The sequence below is a fragment of the Urocitellus parryii genome, chromosome 4 (assembly GCF_045843805.1).
Source record: "Urocitellus parryii isolate mUroPar1 chromosome 4, mUroPar1.hap1, whole genome shotgun sequence".
NCBI lineage: Eukaryota > Metazoa > Chordata > Mammalia > Rodentia > Sciuridae > Urocitellus > Urocitellus parryii.
The window spans coordinates 68216156-68243296 of record NC_135534.1 but is presented as its reverse complement, the minus strand read 5'-3'; the positions used below and the strand labels follow the sequence as shown (position 1 = coordinate 68243296).

Here is a 27141-nt window from a genome sequence, read left to right as displayed (position 1 = left end):
ACAAATGCTGAATGTTTTTTCTGATTTAAGGGGGATGACTCAAAGTGGGGTAGGGAGGAAGAGCATGGGAGGAAGATTATTTCTAGATAGGGAAGAGCGGTGGGAGGGAAAGGGAGGGAGAAAGGGAATAGTAAGGATAATGGAAAGTGATGGTCATCATTATATAAAATACATGTATGAAGATTTGAATTTGGTATCAACATACCTTATATACAAACAGAGTTATGATAAATTATGGTATATATGTGTATTAAGAATTGTAATGCAAAAAAAAAAGAGTACATGTATAATGGCAGAATTTGGCGTGAACATACTTTATATACAGAGTTACAAAAAATGTACTATAAATGAGTAATAATGAGTGTAATGCATTCCACTATTGTCATGTATGTAAAAAGTAAAAAAATAAATAAAGAGGAACACAAGTCAGGGGCTGGGGCTGGGGCTCAGTGGCAGACCGCTTGCCTAGCTTGTGCGAGGCACTGGGTTCAATTCAGCACCACATATAAATAAATGAATAAAATAAAGGTTCATCAACATCTTTTAAAAAAAGAATATATAAAAAAAAGAACACAAGTCAGTTTTTTTTTTTTTAATCACTTTAAAACTGTTTTTCCAGTACATCAGTATAGCTAGCTGTCTACTCTTGGCAGTGGAGATTTGTTCATTTGGGAAGCATTGTGTCCTGTGGTTATGTTCACAGCATTTAGAGCTGAGCAGATCTGAGTCAACTTATTAGTCCCTATCTTTGCTCCTTCCTTTTTCCTTTTGTTTCTTTGATATTTCTTGACCACTTGGTATGTTCCAGGCAGGACTCTAGGAGAGGATACAATTATGAGCATAAGTGATGGGCTCTATTCTCATGGACTTTATAATGTAGACACTAGGAAGATAGTGACACACAAAAAAAGCTTCAGTAATAAGCTAAGATTATGGTAGAAATTAGGTTCTATGGGAGTATATCAGAGGAACTTGGTCCTTTAAAGGAGTACAGCAATCAGGAAAGGATTCTAAAGATGAGCTCAAAAAAGAAGGACTTGGGCACTAACTTGGCAGGAAGAGTTGAAAGTGTGAGGTGGAAGAATATTCTGGGAGGAGCAGCAAATGTAGAAGATCTGTGGTGGTAGGAAAATGGCCCAGTTGGAGACCAAAAGAGGGTTGTTCCCCTAGAATAAAGAACTAGTACAGATGTGGTGAGGATAGGCTGGAGGGGGAAGTGAGGCCAACTTTATGAAGAGTCTTAAAAGTCACCTCCTACTGTTTACTCATTGTTTGCTTTGGCCATGGTGGCTTCCATGCTATTTTCACACATGCTTCCACTTAATGGCCTTCATGCTTGCTGTTCTTTTGATTATTCTGTATAGAACATCCCACACACCCTAGCTCTCTTTCCCTTCTTAGCTTGTTGTTTTTCATAGTTGCAATGAGGCTCTTATACTGTTGGCATCATGATTGAGTTCCAGACAGGAAGAAAAAGAAAGGACGAAGAGTAAAAGGGGGCAGGGTTACTGTAGCTGGCCCCCCTCCTTTTATAAAATATTTTTTTAGTTGTTGATGGACCTTTATTTTATTTATTTATATGTGGTGCTGAGAATTGAACTCATTGTCTCACACATAGTAGGCAAGCACTCTGCCACTGAGCCACAACCCCAGCCTATAGCTGACCCTTTTTAAAATAATAAAATGAGAGGGTTTTTTGTTTGTTTGTTTTTTAAGGAATTTCAGCCAGTAAATTTCTGAATACTTTGTCACATGGTCACCCTTGGAAGATAGCTTGGCAGTAGGGTATGGTAGATGGAGCCTGGGGTTTATTAAGTGACTACATTTAAAATTACTTTTTTTTTCCTTTTTTTTTTTTTTTTAAAGGATTCATCCAGAGATATTAGAGAGGCTCTTCATGAACTTTTATGCTGTACTAATGTTTCAACCAAAGAAGGCATTCATCTTGCGCTGGTAGAGCTGCTGAAAAATTTAACCAAGTACCCTACGGATAGGGACTCCATATGGAAGTAAGGACTTTTCCCTCATTTACTTACTGAATTCCAAAATGTGATAAACGTACAGTGTTGACATTATTTGAAGGATCATTATTGATTGAGGATATAGCACTCAATTTTGCCTTTAATTTAGAAATCTCAGCAGAACACAGTGGTACATGCCTAAAATCCTAGCAACTTGGGGTTTGAGGCAGGAGGATAGTACATTTGAGACTAGTCTGGGCAACTTAGTGAGACCCTGTCCCAAATTAGGCCTGGGATGTAGCTTAATGTGTGTCCCTGGATTTAATCCCTAGATCCAGCAAAAAGCAAAAATAAAAAATAAGTTTAGAAACCTCTTTCTACATAACCAAACTCTCAGGAGTCTGATTCCTAAAATGAATATCAATTTTAAGTTATTTATTATTTTGTTCTTTCATCTGCCTAGCAAATATTATGTGCTTGCTGCGTGCTGACTATGCCAGGTTCCATGGTAGATTTTATAGTTACAGAGAAGAGTCTTATTAGATTTCCTTTTTCTCCTATATAGTTAATAAATGCTTTGTCTGTTTTGTATTTTGCACAGTATTATAACCATCATTATCAAGATTAGAGGCAGGCTGACACTTGATCTACAGACAGGGAATGACAATCATTTTCCTCATTATTGTTTTGCTGACTGTTATCAGATTGTTAGTACTAGTCATAAACTTCTATTTGAAGAACTGCTTACATACATGTAATATAAAATGTGTGTTATGGGTGTTTCACATATTTAAATGAGCTTTTTGGATGAAATAACTCCAACAGCGTACAGTTTATTGATTTTCAAAAAAAATTGTTACTTAAAGTAGAAAAATTTTGGTTTAAACCAGGTATTTGGAAGATATATATCTATATGTATGTATATATGTATGTATCTATCTTAAGAGATTGTGTGTGTGTGTGTGAGAGAGAGAGAGAGAGAGAGAGTGTTAGATAGATATTGGGGATAAAACCTAGGGCCTTGTGCACATTTGACAATAGTTCCACCACAGAGCTACATTCCCATTTCTCTAGAAGATATATTAAAAGAAAATATATTAAAAACTAAAAATATCATGGGAGTTTGAGTCTTGCTCTAGGCAGCATTTTTGATATCTGGTTTTCTTTTTTTGCCATTTGTTCATGTTTGTACAGTCTCCTACAGCTCAATTAAGTATACGTTTATTAATTGTCTTCAGGTAGCACTCAGTCATTTGAGGTGAGGCAGATGTAGTGGGGATACACATCTCTGTCAGTAATTGTAGTTCTGCAGAGACACAGAAGGAATGATTAGTTCTGCTTGATGAAAGGCATTTTTCTAGTAATAAAATAAGATTTGTGGATATTTGGCCACCTATAATATATACATAAGATTGTCTTTATTGGGTGATTGTAGGTCAAATAGTTTAACGATGTAGTGTTCCAAAATATTTTAGTTACCTGTTCTAATTATCATTTAGTTTTTATCTCTTCCCATGAATGATGGCTTTGTTTAGAAATATTAAAAGAGAATATGATAAGGGAGTAAAAGAACAATCAAGAGTGGTGTGCTAAAGATAGATGCATAAAGAAAAGTTTTGAAGGAGGTAGTTTGTTTTGTTTGTCTCTCTAATCCACAAATGCTTACTGAAGACTTGTAACCCAATAACTATGGTAGGTACTATGGAGATTTTAAAACTGGAGACCCAGTCCTCAAATAGCAGAAAGAGAGAGAAATAAGAAATATATAGATAGGAAGGTGGATGAGACAGTAAAAATTAACTTATTAACAAGCCAGAATTAAATATGGGTAGCTACAGGGATCCAATAATAGCATTCGTGTTTCCCACTTGAGTTCTGAATAGAACTGGGGAGAAAATAAAGGAATGACACCTGGAGCCAAACTGCAACCTTTACATTGTGTCCTAAAGCACAGTGAGTAAAAGGATTTAGAGTAGCCAGAATATTAAAGAGTTGATTTCTTTTTACATAGAAGTAAAACATCAGGTTAAGAAGAGTATTCTTCCTAGCAAGATTCAGTGCTTTGGTTGAAGATGCCTTTCATACCTCAGGTAGTCATAAATTTATTCATGGTATTCATTTTATCTCTTTTGCTGATCTACCTACTCTCCAGTCCCTGGTGAAGTATCATCTGCTATGTGATGTTTTCTCTGATTTTAATAATCTCTTCTACCTTTTCCAGGTAGAAAGTAGAGTGTCTTTCATTTGATAGTTCATTACCTTTGTAGTGCTATTTCTGAATCTATGTTCAGAAGCACATCCCAGGAAAAATCAATGTCTGAGAGACCAGTGTTGAAAAGAAAGACTATTCAGCGGCCAAAGAATGAAGAAGAGGGAGCTTTCTTACAGGTCAGCTTCTCAGCTCCAGAGGGTTGAGATGGGACAGATATAGGATAGGAATAATGAGGAAGGGGGGTAGGCTAATAAAGTGGAGAAATATTCCATTCTTTTCTGGGGAGATCTTCCAGGAGTTCATGTGTCACCTTTGTTCAGTCCTTTCACAGTTTAGTATGTCCAGACATGGTGGCCGGTAGGTTGTCTTAGCCTTGAAGGATAAGACTAAGCACGTCTGGGTCAAGTTAACCCTATGTTATGGTTTTCGACAAAACAGTTATCAAACGATCAATATGTTTACATGCAGAGCTGAGTAGAATCTCACCCAAAGGTAAGGCAACAAAAGAGACAGACACAATATGAAGACAGAGATGCTCAACTTTTCTTCTTGTTCCAGTTACTCACTGGACATCTTTGAGCCCAAGTGAAGTTAGTGTTTTTAGCAAAAGTGACCTTCAGGGCTGGGGTTGTAGCTCAGTGACAGAGCACTTGCCTAGCACGTGTGAAGCACCACTGGGCTCTACTGCACATAAATAAAATAAAGGTCTGTCAACAACTAAAAAAATATTTTAGAAAAAGGTGACCTTCAGGCTCCTGAAGAATAACCTAGGTAGCCATTTTCATGTCAAAGGCATTATCTACAGCAAAGCTACTGGGAAACTAATAAGCATGCCTCCCTGCATGACCTCCATAATTGGTGATTTTTAAGTTAATTAAGAGCAAGTGAAGCTAGAAGGTTTATTTGGACTTTTCCCAGTTACAATAATGATCATCTTTACTGCAGATTATAAACTCAATGAGGACTTCTGTCTTCATTGTTGAGATTTGTAGTTCTTGTCAATTCAGTACAGCTTTTAAACCATAATTTAACAAATAAATATAATAAAATACACAGTTACCTCACTTGTATAATTCTGTATAGCTTGTAAAGGGTTCTCATGTGGTAATGACTAACATTTAGTTCTTACCATATGACAAATACCTTGTTAAATACTTTACATATTTTTTCTCTTAATCTTCATAACAGCTCTATAAAGAATTTTTTTAAAAAATATTTTTTAGTTGTTGATGGACTTTATTATTTATTTATTTATATGTGGTGCTGAGAATCAAACCCAGTGCCTCACACATGCTAAGCAAGTACTCTACCACTGAGCTACAACCCCAGCCCCTATGAGGAATTTTTTAAATCCCCTCTTCTAGACAACAGAACTACCAGTCCAAGGCTACACAGTTTCAAACCAGGTCTTTAATTTTTCAGAACTCCACCCAAGATATCAGTTAGACTCATATCTTTTGACTGCAAGTGAAAAAAAAAATCTGATATGAGACATCTTGAACAATAAAGTCTCATTTTTTACATAACAAGAAGGTTGACTTTAGGAATGATCATTGGACAGCTTAACAGGATTAACACCTGGTTGATTTCTCTATAGTTCTTGCTTTTACCTCATAGTTGCAAGATGGCTGCTTCATAAGACAATTCTAAGTACAGAAAGGAAGGAACATTTCGTTTCATGCATTTCCCTTTTTATTTGGTTAGAAAAACATTCTTGAGATGTCCCCCAGCAGACTTCCCCTCTTGTTCCCTTGACTAGAAATGGGTTACTTGCCTCTCAGCAGACAATCACTAGAAAATGAGAAGGGGGATTGCCACTGTGTTTTTAGACCAAACCCTTGGGCTGTGTTTACCTTCTCTGACCAATTTGCAGTCTTCCTGTTACCTGAAGAAAATCAGGATCTCTTGGCAAGGAAAGTGAGGGAAATGGCTGTTGGTTAAATGGTTTAAATAACTAGTAATATCTGCTATACCAGCTCTTTTGTCTTCATAATAACCTTTTTTTAAAAATAAATGAATTAACCGAGTTCCAGAATAATTGGATGACTTGAGAATTTCTAATTCCAAATCACATTTTCTGATTCTAATTCCTGGTACTTTCTAAAGTCACTTATTAATTTATTGAAGTGGGTTTTTATTTGTTTGTTTCAGGTGCTTGAAGTTCCTGGGAAGTCGGCATCCAACCCTGGTGCTTCCTTTGGTGCCAGAGCTATTGAGCACCCACCCATTTTTTGACACAGCTGAACCGGATATGGATGATCCAGCCTGTATCCTCTGTGCTTATGATGGGTCCCACTGACTTGACTGGCCACTTTGGAATCTGTTTACAGTGTAGCTGTAGTGATCTTGGTGTTTTTTTTGTGTGTGTGTGTGTGTGGGGGGGGGATCGAACCCAGGGCCTTGTGCATTTGAGGCACGCACTCTACCAACTGAGCTATATCCCCAGCCCTAGTGGTCTGGGTTTTGATTTTTCTAGTTCCTTTAGATAAAAAGAGTTATGTCTGAGAAAGCCTGGTGGTTATTAGTCTCAGCTTTCATTTTTAGTTTCACAGTAATTTTTTTGCCATTAATTTAGCATCTACTACAGTCTACATACTCATTAAATGTTTTATACACTTTATCACTGGTCTTCTAAACAACGATGCAAGGAGGAAAATAGTTTATAGATGAGGAAACAGGTGTATAGAGTTTAAATGACTCTTAAGAAGCAGATCTGAGATTTAAAGCCAGAAATCTAATGTTAAAGCCTGTGCACTTTCCTCTGTGTTTTACACTGTGTTTAATTTGATCTGCAATAAGGGAGACAATGCCCTAAGCTAGTCTGCATGATTACTCTGTTTCTAATACATAATTAAACACAGTGCCTCACACATGCTAAGCAAGTGCTCTACCACTGAGCCACAACCCCAGCTCCTATGAGGAATTTTTTAAATCCCATCTTCTAGACAACAGAACTACCAGTCCAAGGCTACACAGTTTCAGACCAGGTCTGAATTAATTTTCAGAACTCCACCCAAGATATCAGTTAGACTCAACTGGTTTGTGATAGCCTCCTGCAAAATACCATGGGACTGGATTGTTTCTGGTAATGGGAATACATTCACATTAGCATATCCATTCTCTCCTAGGGTTCCTTTTGGTCTATGAGCAGATCCATGAGGTTTAGGGATATTTGTTGAAACACATGGATCAGCCAGATTCCTGGCTGTTAAATGAAGGTATCTGTTGTTTTCCCCTTAATTCCTTTTGTTTCCTTTCACAGTGAGTTTGAGAATATTTTTTTTTAAAATATTTATTTATTTTTTAGTTCTCGGCGGACACAACATCTTTGTTGGTATGTGGTGCTGAGGATCGAACCCGGGCCGCACGCATGCCAGGCGAGCGCGCTACTGCTTGAGCCACATCCCCAGCCCAGCCACATCCCCAGCCCTTGAGAATATTTTTTAAAGCTTTATATAATTGATATATTAAATAATGCCTAACTGTGTGTTTCATCTAAGAAAGAACTTACGAAGGTGTATTAATTTGAAAATTCTTCAGAGAGGACTTGTAGGCTAAATCTTATCACTAATCTCAGAAGACATTTTGAAGTGCTCTGAAATCTAAGGCCCTTTCATATTAAAAAAAAAAAATACACATGCGCACACACACACTCTCCTACACACTCCTTGGGGAATTCCACCTTTATGTATATGTAAAAAGCACCAATCAAAAATAAATAAACGGGGCTGGGGTTGTGGCTCAGTGATAGAGCGCTCGCCTAGCGTGTGTGAGGCCCTGGGTTCCATCCTCAGCACCACATAAAAACAAAATAATGTATCCACATAAAACTAAAGATACATAAATAAATATTTTTTAAAACCAAATAAACAAAATAAAGGTATTTTAAAAATAAATAAGTAAATGAGGGCTGGCTGTAGTTCAGTGGCAGAGCATTTGACTAGCATGTGTATGGCACTGAGTTCAATGCTTAGCACTGCATAAAAATAAAACAAATAAAATAAGGGCATTCTGTCCAAATAAACTACATTTTTTTTTAAATAAACAGTAGAGGAAGAATAGGGGAGAGAGGAGGGAAGGGAAAAGGTGGGGAATGGAGACTGAAATGGAGTAAATCAACTTCCACGCATGTATGACTTTGTCAGAATGAACCCTACTGTGATGTATAACTATAATGCCCTAATTTAAAAAAAATTTTTTGAAGCCTATTTTGGGAAGATTCTTTGTGGTTGGAAGATAATATTGCTTATGAATTAAATTTGACTGTAAATAACAAGAGATTGCCCCCAAATGTAGCTTAAACAAATTAATATGTTCATTTTTCTCCAATGCAAGAAAAATCTGGAGGTAAAACTAAAACTGTTCAGTCCTGTTCCATATTATAGCAGCTTCCATATTATTCTTGGTGATCCAGACACCTTCTGTTCTGCCACTTTTAGTTGTCCAAGATTGTGCTTACAACACTTATTTATCAGGTCCAGGTTCTAGGCAAGAAGTTAGAGGCTAACTGGAATAAAATTCTATTAGTTAGGAAAAAGGAAGGGTAAATATTAGGTAAGCACATTTTAGTCTCTGCCATAGGGAAACATGGAGGCTTTAAGGCATATTTATCTTTTGATTTCTAATTTTTCTCCCATTATAAAATTTGTAGAAAGAAAAGCCAAAGTTATGAAAAGAAGGAACTTCATATTTAAACACCTAAAGTTCTACTAACCAAAGTGATCCTTTTTTCTTTCTTTCTTTTTTTTTTTTTTTGAGATGGTGCCTTGCCATGTTGTCTAGGCTGGTCTTAAACTCTTGGTTCAAGTGATCCTCCCACTTTACCTCCTGAGTTGCTGGGTCTGCATGCACATGCTACAGCACCCAGGGCAAAATAATATATTATTATTTTGATGAATTTCTTTCTTTTTTTTTTCTTTTTGTAAAGTTTGGGGTTGTAAATTTGCTCTTGTTATTTTAACACGGTTTATTTCATCAACAAATATTTGAAAATAGTTAGCCACTGCCATGTCCTCTTTTTTAAAAATGTATAATGAAAAATATTTGTCCTCTTTTTTAAAAACAGCCTGCTTTTTTAAAAACGTATAATGAAAAATATACAAAATTGTAAATTCTTTATAAACACTGTGTGTGTGTGTGTGTGTGTGTGTGTGTGTGTGTGTTTATTTTTTGAGAATAGGGTCTTGTTGCTTAGTTAGGGTCTCACTAAGTTGCTGAGGCTGGCTTTGAACTTGTGATCTGCCTGCCTCAGCCTCCTGAGCTGCTGGGATTATAGGCCTGCACCAACATATCTGGAAGCATTCATAATACTTGCAATGCCTAGTACCAAACTATTATCCAAAGGGGTTGTGCCAGGATATATTTTAATAGGCAGTATACCTAGACTTTATATCTTTTTATACACTCAGTAGCATTGGGCATTTAAAAAAAAAAAAAAACTTTGGGAATTGGGGTATGGGTGGAGTCTGGGAATGTATCTCCTTGTTTGAATTTGCTTTTCTTTAATTATCAGAAAATCATAGTCTCCTAGTGGGAATTTGGGTACTGGGAAGTGGGGATGCCAGATTTTGGCCAAGCTCAACTTTTTATACTTGTAAGCTTCCTTAACCCACTTAACCATCAGACATTGCAGTTTTGGTGCTTATTTTCAATGCTGCTAAAACCTGTCCAACAATGCCAGCATTATTCTCAGATCACACCTTCAGACACTATGCCTACCTCCGAGATAGTCTTTCTCATCTTGTTCCTGCCTTGAGGGTATGTTGAAAACATCTCCTTGCTTTTGAGTTTTTGGTGCTTTGTGGTTATTAAACAGCAGAGAATTGACTTCATATTCTCTGGAAACTCATTCATTTATTCTCTTTTTTGCTTTTATATCCTTTTTTTAGGTAAGCACATTTTAGTCTCTGCCATAGGGAAACATGGAGGCTTTAAGGCATATTTATCTTTTAATTTCTAATTTTTCTCCCATTATAAAATCTGTAGAAAGAAAAGCCAAAGTTATGAAAAGAAGGAACTTCATATTTAAACACCTAAAAGTTTTACTAACCAAAGTGATCCTTTTTTTTTTTTTTTTTTTTTTTTGCTTCTATATCCTTTTTTTTGTTTTTTCCCTGTTGTTGTTTGTTTTTTTGGGCAGTGCTGGGGATCAAACCAGGGTATGCTAGCTTTACCCCCAGTCCCTATTCTTGGGTTTCCAGTTATATAATGTTAGGCAAGAAAAAAAGAATCGGGGACAAGAGGTTAATATTTTAGACTAAAGATAAACTTGTTATATTTGAACAAGTGTTTTCTTTTTAATAATAAAACATTTTTTTTAATCTAGAGATGAAATGTTTTGAAATGGATTATAATGATAATAATAGCACATATTTAGTAAATGCTGTGTGCTGAACAGCTTAAAAGCTGTCTATTTGTATTAACTCATTGCAGTTTGGGTAATGCCAAATGATTTTATTTAGAACAATATATGTCTGTGGTTAGCAAATTTAAATTATAGAAGATACAAAATCAAAAGTGAAATCCTCTTTAATTTCCCCTCCCCATCCCTTTCTTTTTTTAAAAAAAAATTTTATTATTTATTTTTTGGTTGTAATTGGACACAATATCTTTATTTTATTTATTTTTATGTGGTGCTGAGGATTGAACCCAGGGCCTCCCACATGCTAGGGGAGCGTTCTACCATTGAGCCACAATCCCAGCCCCCCTTTCTTTCTTTCTTTTTTTTAGTTGTTGATGGACCTTTAATTTCTTCATTTATTTATATGTGGTGCTGAGAATTGAACCCAGTGCCTCACACTTGTTAGGCAAGTAGTCTACCATGGAGCCACAACTTCAGGCCTCCCAGCCCTTTCTTGAAAGGCAATCTCTTAACAGTATGAACAAAAGTTACCATTATACTCATATAAAATATTTTTATAGCATATGATATAAACATTTGGGAATAAGTCATCACTCTTGCATGAAATGAAGAATGAAGTTTAAAGACAAATGTAACAATGATTAATTTTTAGTCCCATTCACACCAAAAAATAGTATTATACCATAGCTGCCTTTTCTTCTGGCAGTTATGACTGTATTGGATAGACCATATTTGCATTCTCATATTCTCTCTGCCTTTCTCTTTTATCCCTGAAACCTGCTCCTCACTATAGATGTAGAAGGGGAAAACGTTATTTACAGAACCTCCTGGTGTTTTTTTTTTTTTTTTTTTTTTTGCTTTGTTTGGCTCACATTTTGTTGTTGTTTCTTTTGTTACCACAAACTGAGTCAAAGAACTTGTTGGAGTTGTTGTCCCACTATGTTTGCTTAGTTGCCAGGTAGAAAACTAGTGTCACCAGCGGTCTCTCCCAACATTACACCCCATGAGGATCCTTCCCAGCAGTTCCTGCAGCAAAGCCTTGAAAGAGTGTATAGTCTCCAGCATCTGGACCCTCAGGGAGCCCAGGAGCTGCTAGAGTTCACCATCAGGTAAGTTAGTTTCTGCTTCCTTGGACTACATCAACATTGTTGTTCTCAGCTTGACTGATCTGAACTCTGTTGTTGGTTATTAGGCTTCGTTTTCTGATTCTGTTGGCCCATTCTCTCACTTGGTTTTCTTGATTTGTGTCAGACTGTGGTTTGAGCTTGTTTTTTAAAAATGCTGTTTGTGGAACTGGAGATGCAGTCCAGTGGGGTGTGCAAGGGACTGGATTTAATCCCTAGACTGCAGGGTGGAGGGGATATATTATGGCTTGGAGAACAGGAGGTACCAAAGCTTTTCTGTTAATACAGGAATTTTCAGAGGTGAAGTAATTAGAGCACAGCCTAATCAGTTCATCCTAGTTTAAATGGACTAACTAGTTGGTAAGTAGAGGCAGGTGAGGCATAGCTAGAGGAGGTAGGTCACTTGGGGCCTGCCATACCTAGAAGGGTTCACCTTCCTTGAGGTTCCTTTCCCTCTCTCTACTTCTTGGCTACCATGAGCAGAGCAACGTCCCTCCACCACACTCTTCCTTCATGAAATTCTGCGTCACCTTTGGCCCAGAGCAATGGAGTCAGCTGAGCATAAACTAAGTCTCTGAAACCATGAGCCAAAATAAACTTTCCCTTCTCCAAATTGTTCTTGTCAGGTATTTTGGTCACAGTGACATAATTAACATAATGCTATTTGTATTAATGACTCAATTGATGATTAGAATAAAATAGAAATAGTTACAAAGAATCTATTTTAAATTTTTATTTCTTATATATTAGTTGGGGAGGGTGACAAATGCCAGATAATAGTGGTTTAATACGATGACAGTTTAATTCTGTCTTTTAGGCTGAACAGGCTAAGATAAGCATCATGGGTCCAGGCCCATTGTGTTCCCATCTTCTGCATCAAGTAGTCTCTGCCTAACACTTCAAAATTTAACTATCCCCTCTATATTCTAGCTCATAGGGAAATGGAAAGGGCAAGAGAACAACATCATTTCCACCCCACCCTTTTTTTTTATTTTTGGGGGGCACTAGGAACTGAACCTGTGGGTGCTTAAGCACTGAGACACATCCCTAGCCCCTTTTATTTATTTATTGAAGCAGGATCTTGCTAAATTGCTTAGGGCTTGTTAAGTTGCTAAGACTGCCTCCAACTTGTGATCCTTCTGCCTCAACCTCCAGAGTCTCTGAGATTACAAGTGTGTGAATCCTCCACCTGCTTTTAAAGGCATGTCCCAAAACTTTGCACATTCTAGTCTTGCGCTTCCTGTTGACTAAATCATAAGTCCCATGGCCATATCTAGGATCAAGAAGATAATCTTTATTCTGGATTACTGGTATCTGGTTATCATTTGATGATTCTATTACTGAGGAAGGAGGGAAGGGAACATATTTGAGAACAACCAACAGGCTCTGACAGATCATATTAAAATGGCCTGAATAATTTGAAAATAATTGAAGCCATTTGCTTTTAATAAAGTAGTATTGTTTTCTCTTTAAAAGATAGAAAAACAAACTGGTACAGTGGTGTACACCTGTAATCTCAGCTACTCACAATCTTGAGGCAGGAGGATTGTAAATTCAAGTCCAGCCTCTGTAGCTTAGTAAGGCTCTTTCTCAAAATAAGACATTTAAAAGGAGGGGCTGGGGTTATGGCTCAGTGGTAAAGTGCTTGCCTCACATGTATAAGGCCCTGGGTTCGATCCTTAGTACCACATAAAAATAAATAAATAAATAGATAGATAAAAGTTATTTTAGAAAGAAATTAAAAAGGAATGGTGAGGGCTGGGGCTGTAGCTCAGTGGTAGAGAGCTTGCCCAGCATGCATGAGGCATTGGGTTCTATCCTCAGGACCACATAAAAATAAACAAATAAAATAAAGGCATTCTGTCCATCTACAACTAAAAAAAAAGAAGCTCAGTGTTCAAGCATCCCTGGGTTCAATCTCCAATACCAAAAAGAAAGAAGGAAAAATGTGATATCATTTGTAGCTTGGTGGAGATCTCTTTTGATCTTTCCTGTAGAATATTCAGTTATAATTATTAATACATAGAGAAGTAAGCTCTATGCTAGATGCTGATCAGCTAGATAGGATCCTGTCCTATGGCAGGGAGCTCATGTAAGCAAGGTGGACATAGACAAAGAATTATGATGGTAGAAAACAGTGATTTATGTTTTACTAATGCTCTCCTGTACATCATTGTACCTTCACATGTTTTGAAACAGTCCAACTGAACCATTCTTCAAGTTATTGACCCTTTTGTTTCAGGTCATGTTGTATTATTCACTCTTGTATTCACTTAGCAGCATTAACTATGGCTTTCTTCTAGAGGCTGAGGATAGAGAGAAATATGAAATGGCCTTTGTTCTCAAGGTACTTACTATTTATTACAGGACCCAGATGAGAAATAATTGACTAGTGAATACTACAGTGGAGAAAAGCATAGGTGCTGTAGAATAGTGGATGAAACTCCCTGGCTTATTAGTGTGGTATTGATCAGGAATGTTTTTAAAAGATCATTTAGCCAGACACCATGGTGCATTCCTATATTCTCAGCAGCTAGGGAGTATGAGGCAGGAGGATCACAAGTTCAAAGCCAGCCTCAGCAAAAGCAAGGTGCCAAGCAACTCAGTGAGACCATGTCTCTAAATAAAATACAAAATAGGGCTGGGGATGTGGCTTAGTGGTTGAGTTCAATCCCTGGTGCCAAAACAATGAAAAGAAGACCCTTTAGCTAGTGTGGAATGATGACTGAGCCTGTCAGTTTGATAGTCCAGCATAGAAGAAAATTCAGCTACAGCAAACATCTGAAGAGCCAGGAGACATAAAGGAAAATGGCATCTTCCCAGAACTTCAGTGGTATAGAATAGTGACTGAGCAAATGAGGCTTCCATGGTAGATTGATTTGGGTTTAAGTCTGAGCTCCATCACCTGATACTTGTTTGATCTAAGAAAGTTTGTTGTTTAGAGTTTGTTTATAAAAAACAAAATAGGCTATTAACTAATTTAAAAAGAAAGAAACTTATTATTACAGGATATTACATGATTCACAGAATTGTTGGGAAGACTAAAGAAACACACTGGATTGAATTTCCAGGAATTATTTCCAGAGCTACAATGATTTCCAGAGGCCACCAAGGGAGCTGCGTGTTCTTTCCAGGATCAGAAAGCTGCCTGTTCAGTCAAGAATGTCACTGATAAAGCTACTGGCTCCAGAACCATGTCCTGCACTCTGCCCTTTTCCTCACCCAGCTTTGTTCCCTATGTAATATTCATAAGAGTATATTTGATTGACCAATAAGAATCATATCTGGAACCTTGCTCAAGAGACTCTGGGAAATGCAGTTTTACCTTTGTAGCCTGTGTAGTCTAGGAAAAGTGCATTAGATGATTGGAATCTGTGTGAGTGAGCCAAAGCCACAGTCTGTTCCCCAGCTACCAAACTGCTAGTAACCCTGTAAAAACCTGGCATCCCTCATCTTCTGGGAGTGCAGTGGTATAGGCGGGTTTGGGGGCAGAATCCTTCCGCTGTGGGTGTGGGTGAGAGTGTGGGCATGAACAAGGGCATGAGAAAGCATGTAGCATGCTGGGAGCACATAGTATACCATGCTCTGGGGAAGCCTTGTAGAGGCTCAAAGGTTTTTTAATATCTATGGTCTCCCTAGCTACTACATCCGGTAGCTCTGGGCCCCAAACAAGGCAACTTAACACAGTCTCACAGGTTAACAAGAAAACCTGCTGTGAACCTGGTATTGCAAATTGATAGTGGTGGTCCCACCAGAAATGATAAGATTTAGTTAAGGGCTGGGAACATAATTCAGTTACAGAGTGCTTGCCTAGCATGTGCAAGGCCTGGGTTCACTCCTTGGCACCAAAACATAGCCACACTCATTTGTTTAGTTCTCGTTTCTGACTGCTTTCATGCTACAATAGCAGAGCTGAATAGTTGCCACAGAGATCATAGAGCCTGTGAATCCTAAAATACTTGCTACCTGACCTTTTGCAGATTATGTTTATTGACTCTATTATAAGATGTGGGCGAGGTCAGGGTTGTGGTTCAGTGGTAGAACACTTGCCTAGCACGTGTGAGGCACTGGGTTTGTTCCCTGGCACCACATAAAAATAAACAAATAAAATGGAGGTATTGTGTCCATCTACAACTAAAAAAAAAAAGATATGGGCAGTCCATGGCTCTGGAAATCATGATACAGATTTTCTCTATGTCTTTTGTGAAGTAATGCCTCAATCATAGTTTTTTTTTTTTCTCCCTTCCCCTTCACCATAGTGCTTAATTTTGGAGGCTACTAAATGGAGGTTGTTGGCCCTGAGCCCAGGAAAATAGGCTGTATTTACTGATTTCCCCTTACCTAATTAATCATTGAGGTTTGTCTTTGACAGATTTATCCTATTGGCACTAAAGCATGTGCAAAATGCACAAAAACTGCATCATTGGTTGTTAGTAGGTGCTCAGTAAGCACCTATTGATTGGAGTTACTTTCATTATCTAAGTTTTACAAAGTGATAGGTATACTGGGATTTGGGGCTGGCAAGACTGATGTTTTGGTGTTGTGGCATTATAATTTGAGTGTATTCTCAGGAGGCTACTCTGAATTGTAGTAGAACTAGAATGGAAAACCAGTGGAGCTGTAGCACTGGGGAACTACTGTGCTTTATAGATGTTATTACAAACACAAAGTAATTTGTTAGAAAGTGGCACAAGCAGGATTTGAGTCTAACTTTTGGTGATGTGCAGCAAAGAAGAGGATTCCTCCATGAGGATGAGATTAGATCAGATATCTGGAGTACTTCACAAATTATTATTTCTTCATTTTCCTCCTTTTTTTTTTTTGGCGGGGGAGGGGGGTGGGTAACTGGTGATTGAACCAAGAGATGCTTTACCACTAAGCTACATTCCCAGTCCTTTTTTGTTTAGTTTGGTTTTGGTTTTATTTTGTTTTTGTGACAAAACCATTATTATTAATTTATTAATAATTATTAATATTTATTACTAACAAATTAATTTATTGTTGTTAATAAATTATTATTTTATTTTTCTTGCAAAAATTGCCTAGGGCCTTGCTAAATTGCTGAGGCTGGCCTCAAACAAACCATCCTCCTGCCTCAGTCTCCCAAGTTACTGGGATTACTGGTGTATGCCACCATGTCTGGCCACAAATTACTATTTCTATAGTTGTTGAAAAGTAAACTGTTAGTTTCATACAGAATGTTCTCTGATGAGGAATGGGGCCATATAGTTGTTGATTTTAGTGTGAAGCAAACTTCACCATCATACTTATGACTCTGTTATCCAAGCAACTATCTGTTTAACCAAACTGATATATCCTGTAGAAAGTCTGCTGTTGTTCAGTGACAGCTCTGAGAAACAATTTTTTTTGTTTTTTGTTTTTTCTGGGACTTGACATAACTACTTTTCCTTCACAAATACTGCCTCCAGGTGTTGGGTTACTCTTCTGTCCCTGGATTATAACAATGGTTCTCCATCACATAGAACAAGATGCAACCTAACCCAATTAGCCCTGGGAAATCTGAACTACTGTACAAAAAGCTGGTCAGAGTTCTCTTTAATTGTAACAGAAAGCAGACTCTTCTTTTGATAGGGGATCAGTAAATATTTGTTGAAAACTATAGTTATGATGGCTTAACCAGGAATGAACTCCTAAGAATTTTATAGATGGCATTTTCTTTTTTTTTTTTTTAATATTTACTTATTTTTTAGCTTTCGGTGGACACAATATCTTTATTTCATTTGTATGTGGTGCTGAGGATTGAACCCGGGCCGCACGTGTGCCAGGCGAGCGCGCAACCGCTTGAGCCACATCCCCAGCCCAAGATGGCATTTTCTTCTGGCTGTACTTCATCTCCAGATATAAATTTGCTGTCTTTCAAGTGTCCACTATATATTCTCTTTTCTAAGTGCTTTTAAGTTAACATTTCATTGTATTTGAAATTAATTTCATGAGAATTACCCTGTTTTTACAATGAGTGAGGTAACACTTCTGGTGAAGGAGCTGGGGTTTATTTATCCTCTCTGTGTTTTTTGAGCATCTACTATATGCCAGGTACTGTGCTAGGCAGAAAGATTGTAATAGTAAATAAGACAGTCCCTGCTGTGAGGGTCCTTTAGCCTGATGAGGGAGATAGTTAGGTAAATAGGAAATGCAGAATTGCACTTTACATGCTATGGTAGAGGAAACCTAGTGTTCTCTAGAAGAATGGGAGGGGACCCCTAATTCTCCTTGGATGGTCTAAGGTAATGACCTGAAGAATGAATAGAACTTAGCCAAGTGAAGAAGAGAGCAGAATGTACCAAGGACTAGGTAAGCAAAGGCCTGGACTAGACCATAGGTCTTTCTAGCCTTCCATCTAGTTAACAGTTTGTATGAAGTAAAGCATGTAGTGTGGAATTTGAAATTCAAAATGTTTTGGGACATCATCTCCCTCATCTGTAAATTTAAGGGTACTACATAGCTACTATGTTCTGAAGTTTGTTGTCATGATATGTGTGAAAGTGTTTTGAGAAGAGTAGTCGTATAGATGCTCTTGGACAGTCTGACATTTTGCTTGAAAATTTAAATTAACAGTGGCTCATTTGACACACTGGACATGCTCTTGCTATTTTGCAAGTAAATCCAATCTAAATTTTATAACTATAATCATATTTAAGTTCTCTGAGAGTAAGGGTGAATTGTCTTTTAAGGAATTCTGCAGTTATTTATCTGTTGTTTCTCAGGATGTGTAATGATCTCTGATTTCTCAGTTTGGATTTTTGTGTAAGTCCACAAAATAGCTGTTACTGGAAAAAAAATTATTGTTTCAGGAATCATATCATTTTAGTGTTCCATAATAGAGTTGGATTTTTGGAATAAAACATTTCATTTTAATTTGAAACAGATGGGTCTTCATATATCTGTAATCAATAGAAATATACTTATTTTATTATGGGAATTCTTTTACAAATAACCCTAAAGAATATGGAGTTCATGGTTTCATCCTTTAAAATCTTCCTATTATTGTGCAACTGTTAATGTGTAAGGAATAGCACCTGTTTTGTGGTCTGGGACCTAGTCCTCTAATTAAAGAGGTGGGAAATAAATGTTTGTAATATGTAACCATCTAGGTGGAAGGATGAAGGAAGGACTTACTTTGTATTTTCTAACATTCTTTGCTGTTATACCAAGCAACAAAGGACAACGTTGTAAATTTAATGGTTAGAGATCAACAGAGTTTGAAGGAAATGTATAACCATAGACAACATTTGATTTGCACATCTAGGGTCTTTTTGACTATGAGTGGTTTTAAAAATTGACTAGTTCAGGGGCTGGGGATGTGGCTCAAGCGGTAGCACGCTTGTCTGGCGTGTGTGCGGCCCGGGTTCGATCCTCAGCACCACATACAAACAACGATGTTGTGTCCGCCGAAAACTAAAAAATAAATATTAAAAAAAATTCTCTCTCTCTCTCTCTCTTTCCATCACTCTCTCTTTAAAAATAAAATAAAATAAATAAAAATTGACTAGTTCAGCCTATTGTGTAAACTTTAAAAAATCACAGTTCATGTAACTTTTTTTATTTTAATATTTTAAAAATTCTGTTTATTGGCATTATGGACTAAGAATTGCTAAAGTGAATATTCCTGGGAGTGGCTCTTTTGTTCTACCAGATAATATCTATAGAAAAATGATTCAGTGTATCTGGTTTTAAGTCTGTTTTGTCTCCTCTGTATTTGATATAGTTCATAAAAAAAATCAAAAGTTTAATAGCTTTGGATTCTTACACCCATAAATAAATACATAAGGTGTAATGTGATATAGTTAACAACAACAACAACAACAACAAAGCTTTTGGACTTTATAGACAACCTGGGTTTGTGTCCTGCTTTTGCCCCTTATTAATTCTGGGACCTCATGCAAACTGCTTAAATGATTGTCTTTAGTTTCATGCTTATTGAAAATGGGATTAATTACAGTTCATGTTGTGAGGATTAAATGAGCCCAAGTAAGGAAACACCTAGCACAGGACAGTGCACACAAAAGGTGCTCTTTGTTCCTTTCTCATAAAAGAGTTCGTAGTCTTCTAATGGGTATCTAGACTGTGGCTTTCTGAGGATGGACATGAAGAGGTGCAGAGAGGAAACACTGGGACAGAGGATTTCACCCAGGGCTAACAAGTTTTCATTTTGTACAGTAGTTCAGATTTCCCAAGGCTAATTGGGTTAGGTTGCATCTTGTTCTATGTGATGGAGAACCATTGCTATAATCCAGGGACAGAAGAGTAACCCAACACCTAGAGGCAGTCAATTAACACATTATCAGCTGGTCAGAGTTCTCTTTAATTGTAACAGAAAGCAGACTCTTCTTGGGGAGGTAATTCTTCAGAAGTGGAATTGTTCCAGGCTTTCTCTTATAAGAGAGACATCATAAAAAAATGAAAGGGAGAAAAGAGCTGGCCACCAAAATTGCAGTTCACAGGTGTTAGCTCATCCAGCATCTTGCCCTTCATTGGGCTGGGTTCCCATCTGTGAGCAGGTTCTTCAGGACCAATTCAAACCACTTAAACTCACAAAAGGTTATATATACCATAGACAGCAATTTCTCCAGTCACTGTAGAGATAGTTCATTCTATGCCTCTTGTAGTGCATCTCCTTCCTGGTATCAAAGTCTGTGGGAGGCAACATTAATTATCATTAATGTTGCCCAGTGAGCATGAAATTAGATAAAGGTACTTAGTTCACTATAGACAGTTTTGTTCAGGCTGCTAAGAAATCTGATATCTTATGCCTGAATTATAGTGACTCGAATCTTCAGATTTCCCACAGTTACTGTTTTTATGCAGAATTTTGATGATGCCATTAAAAAATAATGAGGCAACTTGGGAGGCTGAGGCAGGAGGATTGCAAGCTCAAGGCCACCCTTGGCAACTTAGTGAGACCTTCAGCAACTTAGTGAGACCCCGTCTCAAAAACTAAAAAGGCCAGGGATGTATCTCAGTAGTAAAGTGCACCTGGGTTTAATCCTCATACCAAAAACAAACAAGAAATAATAAGACAGATTTCTATGAATGCTGAGATGGATTGTTAGTTAACACATGTACATATACATGTACCCACATGTTTATTCCCCTCCCACCAAAAAAGAAGAACAGAAACATACTTTTTGTAGATATACAGTGTATCTAGAATAATTAAAAAGAAACTGGTTATGGTGTTTGTCACTAAGAATGTGTATAGTATAGTAGGGCAACATGACACAGGTATAGGAAGGGGGACTAAATTAATTATATATCCTGTAGGATCTTTTGTATTCTGTACCTTACAGGTATAATTTTATAACTTATTACCTATTCAAAAAACCCAATGTTTTAAATCCTCAATAATTCCAGCTCCCCGCATAAACATTTTATGTGTGAACTGTGTTTATTTTATTTTATTTTTAGAGAGAGGGAGAGAGAATTTTAATATTTATTTATTTTTAGTTTTTGGCGGACACAATATCTTTGTATGTGGTGCTGAGTATCGAACCCGGGCCGCACGCATGCCAGGCAAGCATGCTACCGCTTGAGCCACATCCCCAGCCCATCTTGTTTATTTTTGAGATGGGGGGGGGGTCTCAAAAACAACCCAGGTTGTTCCAAACTCCTAGGCTCAAGTGATCCTCCTGACTTAGCCTTCTGAGTATCTGGAACTGTAGGTGCATGCCATCACACCTGGCACAGATATGTTTTTAAATGGTTTCTGTCTATATGTCTATACTTACATACCAGTTAGGATGTTCTAAATTCCAAATATCAGAAAAAACTTCATCTCAGATAAGCTTGCAGTGCTTATTTATGCTTTGCTATGATCTGAATATTTATGTCCCTCTAAAATTCACATGTTAAAATCCTGCCTCCTAAGGTGATGATTTGAGGAGGCAAGGTCTTTGGGAGGTAATTAGATCATGAGATTAGGGCTCTTGTAAAAGAGGCCAAAGGAAGCTTATTGATGTTTTCTATGAGGAAGGATGCCTTCACCAGACAGAAAGTCTGCAGGCACCTTGATCTTAGACTCCTTATCCTCTAGAACTGTAAGAAATAATTTTTGTTGTTGTTGTTGTTTATAAGCCAGCTTATGGTGTTTTGATTTAGCAGCCCCAATGGACTAAGACTTTGCCTCATATAACCAGAAATTGCAGGTATGGTATGTTCAAGTAGCTTATTGATACCATTAAGGACCCATTCTGTTTCTGTCTCTGTGTTTTTCTTGTCCCCAGCATTGGCTTTATCCTAAGGCTTCCCCTGCCCCCCTCCCCTGTGGAGTTTTTGTATGAGTGCCAATGGCAATCAGATCTACAAGCATTCTTGCTTAGTCCACTGAGAGACACCTTGCTCCAAGCATGAATTTGGACCTTTCATTTGGACCAATGAGGGCAACTTAGGTCACATAATCAGAGGGGTGACTTGTACTCACTAGTTTAGTTGAATTAGACTCTACCTGGAATTAGGATTGGGGACATGTTCCTGTGAATAAAATCGGGGTTCATTTAGTAATGAAGAAATGAAGAATGACTAGCTGGGTAACAACCAACAGTTAGTCATTTCACCACAATACCTTTTAAAATACCTTTTTAAAAATATTTTTTTTTCTGATAGGGAAAAATGTTTGTTCTTGGTATAAAACCTTGGAAATAGAGTATAGTTGGGAGAAGGCACTAAAAAGCACCCTAATACCACTATCCAGGAAACTGCTTTACTGTGTTTTTCTTCTGTGTATGTTTTTACATAGTTGAGATCATACACCTTATTATCATTTTGTATTTTAATGCCTGTAGAATATTTCATTGACTAGATGTACCTTAATTTATTTAACAGTTCTGCCGCTATTGTATCATTAAGTAGTTAACTGAGTTTTTACTGTTAATACTCCATACAAAATGAATATTATGGGGCATAAAGCAGAATATTTCTGTTGATATTACCCTTATGATCTTTTCTCAACACAAAGCTTCTAATAAAAATATTTTACCATATATGTGGCTTTACAAACAATTTTGGTTTCCAGTAGGCATGTTATTACCTTAAACTGCTATAGAAGTGTGAGTGAATTGATTTCATTATAACCATTCCTGTATTTGGTGTTGTCATTTAAAAACTTATGATCAGGGCTGGGATTGTGGCTCAGCAGTAGAGCGCTCACCTCCTACGTGCAAGACTCTGGGTTCAATCCTCAGCATCACATAAAAATAAATAAGTGAAATAAAGGTATTGTGCCCAACTACAATTAAAAAATAAATATTAGGGCTGGGGATGTGGCTCAAGCGGTAGTGCGCTTGCCTGGCATGCACGCAGCGCTAGGTTCGATCCACAGCACCACATACAAATAAAGATGTTGTATCTGCTGAAAACTAAAAAATAAATATTAAAAAATCCCCCCTCTCTTTTAAAATTATAAATAAATAAATAAATAGATAGATATTAAAACAAAAATATTTATGATCAGTCAGTTGCATGTGGACAGCCCAGGCCTATAATCTCTGTTTCTTATTTAGCTGATAATAGGAGGAGCTTAAGTTAGAAGCCAGCCTAGGCAACTTAGTGATACTCAAACAAAACAAAAAAAGGTGGGGAGGGGATCGGGGGAGTAGCTTAGTGGTAGAGTGTTGGCCTAGCATTATGCAAGGTCCTGGGTTCAATCTCTAGAACCAGGAAAAATGACAATAAACTAATAACTAGATGTAAAATGATAAAATGTTTTTGACTTGGTCTTTATGTATGGCATTATTCTTACCTTTTGTTTGGCTTGGATTTTTATGTACTATAGGGATCTGCAAAGACTTGGAGAACTTCAGTCTGAGTTGGCAGGAGTAGCTGACTTCTCTGCTGCCTATCTTCGGTGTCAACTACTTCTCATCAAGGTTGGTTTGGATTCACTATTTATTTGTTTTTATTGTGATGCTAAGAATGCACTTTAAGTGATCTTGCAGAGTTTGAGGCAATAGGTGAAAAACTTACAGTCCTATGCAACCATTTAGCATTGGAGAAATTATGTATTCTGCAGTGTAATTCTATTTGTCTCTTATTAAAGAAATGTTAACTCATAGAGGTATTTGAATTTTTAAATTTTAGGAAAATTCTTTCATTATATAATTAGATTGCACAATCATTTTAATTAGAATCCAAATAATTTTAAATATTTTATATAGTGTGATCAGTACAGAATTTACATAAAATTTAATACTGTTTTCTTGACTGTTGATCCACTTTGTCAGAACTAAAAGGTTAATTTCATTTCCTTTAAAGATCCAACTTGCTGGATTTCATGTTAAGTAGTCAGAAAACATAACATTACACAAAATTGATACCCAAGAAGCTGTTTAGGTTTGCTGAATTAAAAAGCAGTTAAACTAGTTCAGTAGCTTTTAGCTTTTATAGCAGAATTTTTCTATAAATTTAGGCTTATTATTCATAGGAGTCCTTCTCACTTAATAAAATTTTGTTTTGGTTTTAGTTGTAAATGTTCTTAGTCTTCAAAATAATTAATTATATTGGACCAAAGTCAGAATAAATGGGGGAATCAGAAAATATTTTCTACTGTAACATGTGTAAGTTTGTGCTGTTGTACTTAGAGTTGTTAAAGGTGTGTCTAATCATGTGAAGTTGGGCACATATGCTGAGGAAGATTGGGATTTAAACAGCCCTTATTAAGCTAGACATATTCTTCCAAGTATATGTACTTACGTAAACACTACCATAGGCAAGAACTTTTTCCATCATCTGAAAAAGTTCCTTCATCCTCTTATGCATAGTCATTTGACTTTTCAAAAACACTGTCAGCCTGGTGGGGCAATACACACCTGTAATCCCTGCAACTCAGGGGATTGAGACAGGAAGATCACAAGTTTTAAGATCAGTCCCTGCAATTTAGCAAGATTCTGTTGCAAAAATAAGGAGGGCTAGGGAAGTAGCTCGGTGGTAAAGTACCTCAGTTCAATCCCCTGTACTGCAAAAGAAAAAAAGACACCCTAAAATAGGACCAGTAACAGATCTACCCTAAGGATAGTGTTAAGAAGCAGTGTGTATGAAAGCCCTTGGTGTTTAGTCAGGGTCTTGGAAATGTGGTAGTTTTCCTTAATTTGTTCTCTTCCCCACAGAAACCACAAGGAGAAAAAGATCTCTATAGTAGCAAAAGGTAGGGAGGAAAAGAGAAGATATTGTCCCTAAAAGGACCACAAACCTATGTTGATTACTTGGTATATAGGGATGGCAGGATAGAGAAGGGGCCTAGACCTAGAACCTGAGATCAGAATGTGTTTAATAATAGGGAAAGGGCTGGGGATGTGGTTCAAGTGGTAGTGCGCTGGCCTAACATGTGTGAGGCACTGGGTTCAATCCTCAGCACCACATAAAAATAAATAAAGATATTGTGTCCACCTAAAACAAAAAAATAAATATTTTTTAAAAAAAAATATTTCTGGCTGGGGATGTGGCTCAAGCGGTAGCGCGCTCGCCTGGCATGCATGCGGCCCGGGTTCTATCCTCAGCACCACATACAAAGATGTTGTGTCCACTGAAAACTGAAAAATAAATATTAAAAATTAAAAATAATAAATATTAAAAATTAAAAAATGATTTCTATAGCCATTGAGGATCTTTATGAAGAATTATACTATGACTTTACATAATACTTATTATATAATAATATATACTTATAAAAGTATACAAAATTATACTCTGGCTATGACTGTATCAAAATATGCATATGATAAATTATTACAGTAAATATTTAAGAAATTTCTTTAGTCTGTAATCTAGATCTATCTACCACTGTCCAATATGATTCTACCAGATATATGTGAGTATTGAACACTTGAAATGTTAGTTCAAATTGAGATGTGATATAAGTGCAAAATACTTGTTGCATTTCTTAGACTTACTGTGAAAAAACAAATCCCATAAACTCTCTTACAAATCTCACAAATTAGTTTTTTGGTACCAGGGATTGAACCCAGGGGTGCTTAACCACTGGGCTGCATTTCTAGCTCTTTTCATATTTTATTTTGAGACAGGGTCTTGCTAAGTTGCTGAGGCTGGTCTTAAACTTGTGATCCTCCTGCCTCAGCCTCCCAAGCTCTTGTGTGCACCACCAGGCCTGGCTCACAAATCATTTTTTTATACCTTTATTTTATTTATTTATTACATGGTGCTGAGGATCAAATCCAGAGCTTCACATGTGCTAGGCGAGTGCTGTACCACTGAGCCACAACCCATCCCATCACAATTCATTTTTAAAAGAATTACATGGTGAAATAATAATATCTTTGATATGCTGAGTTAAATAAACTGTTTTTAAAATTAATTTCACATATTCCACTTTTTAAAATATGGCTACTAAAAATTTAAAATTCATATATGGCTCACGTTGTATTTCTGTTGGACAAGCTTAGTCTGAGTTTTCTGTAGTGTTGCACATCTGTAATTAATTGCACATTTGTAATTAAGATGATTCTTAGCAATAAGAGTCTACAGTAAAGGTCAAATGAGAGTTGGTGTCATGTGGAGATTATAGGTGAGTAGAAAGATGGAAGGTAAAATTTGTTGATCTTAGTGATGTTGAATGTAGAAAGATTGAGAAAATGAAGAATTCAGGAAAGTGGCTTGATTTTAGTTTGGGTATATTGATAAGGTATAGGCTTTTCAAAGGCTAATGAGGAAGGAACAAAGAAAAAAGAACCACAGTCATGGGAGAAGGGTCTAGGTGGCTCAGTTTAATCCAGTGACTAACTTGGTGGGAACAGGAGGGCCCAAAGCTGAGGAAGCTGGCTTGTTTGTACATTCTGGTGAGGCTTTCATGGCTCCTATACTCTGATTCCAAGCATGGATCTGAAACACAGGGCCTTTGGGCCAGGAATTGGATCGAATAAGCAGTTCCTCTAGCACAAACTGTTGGTCTCCTTTTTCTCCATTTTAAATAGAACTTATTGACTTTAAATAATAAAATTAATGGAAAGTCCTTTCTGATGGTGGATTTTCAAAGCAAAAGTACAAATCAAATGATTTGTCATTTTTTTGTTTTTGGTACCGGGGATTGAACTCGGGGGTACTCAACCACTGAGCCACATCCCCAGCCCTATTTTGTATTTTATTTAGAGTCTCACTGAGTTGCTTAGTTCCTCACAGTTGTGAGGCTGGCTTTGAACTTATGATCCTCTTGCCTCAGCCTCCGAAGTCATTGGGATTACAGGAATGTACCACCACCTGGCTTGTCATTCTTTTGATCTCTGTGTTCTGTTCTTATTTATCTGGACAGGCCTTGCAGGAAAAGCTGTGGAATGTGGCTGCCCCTTTGTATCTAAAGCAGAGTGATTTGGCCTCAGCAGCAGCAAAACAGGTAAGTTTATTGAGACCTTCTTCTCTCATAAGAATTATCTAGTCCAAGGAAGAGCCAGAAGCTTTCCTATGGTTCCATGTCTCTACTGTAGCCTCCCTAATTTCAGGCTGTGATAGATAGAAGATAGC

General features: G+C 37.1%; 1 protein-coding gene across 2 annotated transcripts in view; it reads left to right on the top strand.

Moving 5' to 3' along the window:
• Positions 1 to 27141, top strand: part of Ints4 (integrator complex subunit 4) — a 112229-nt gene that overhangs the window by 63620 nt on the left and 21468 nt on the right. For both annotated transcript variants that reach the window (XM_026387280.2, XM_026387279.2), the window contains exons 12-17: positions 1867 to 2009; positions 6325 to 6440; positions 9797 to 9930; positions 11486 to 11643; positions 23447 to 23540; positions 26933 to 27013. In XM_026387280.2, the coding sequence (XP_026243065.1) occupies positions 1867 to 2009; positions 6325 to 6440; positions 9797 to 9930; positions 11486 to 11643; positions 23447 to 23540; positions 26933 to 27013 (726 nt within the window). The remainder of the gene's footprint in view (positions 1 to 1866; positions 2010 to 6324; positions 6441 to 9796; positions 9931 to 11485; positions 11644 to 23446; positions 23541 to 26932; positions 27014 to 27141) is intronic.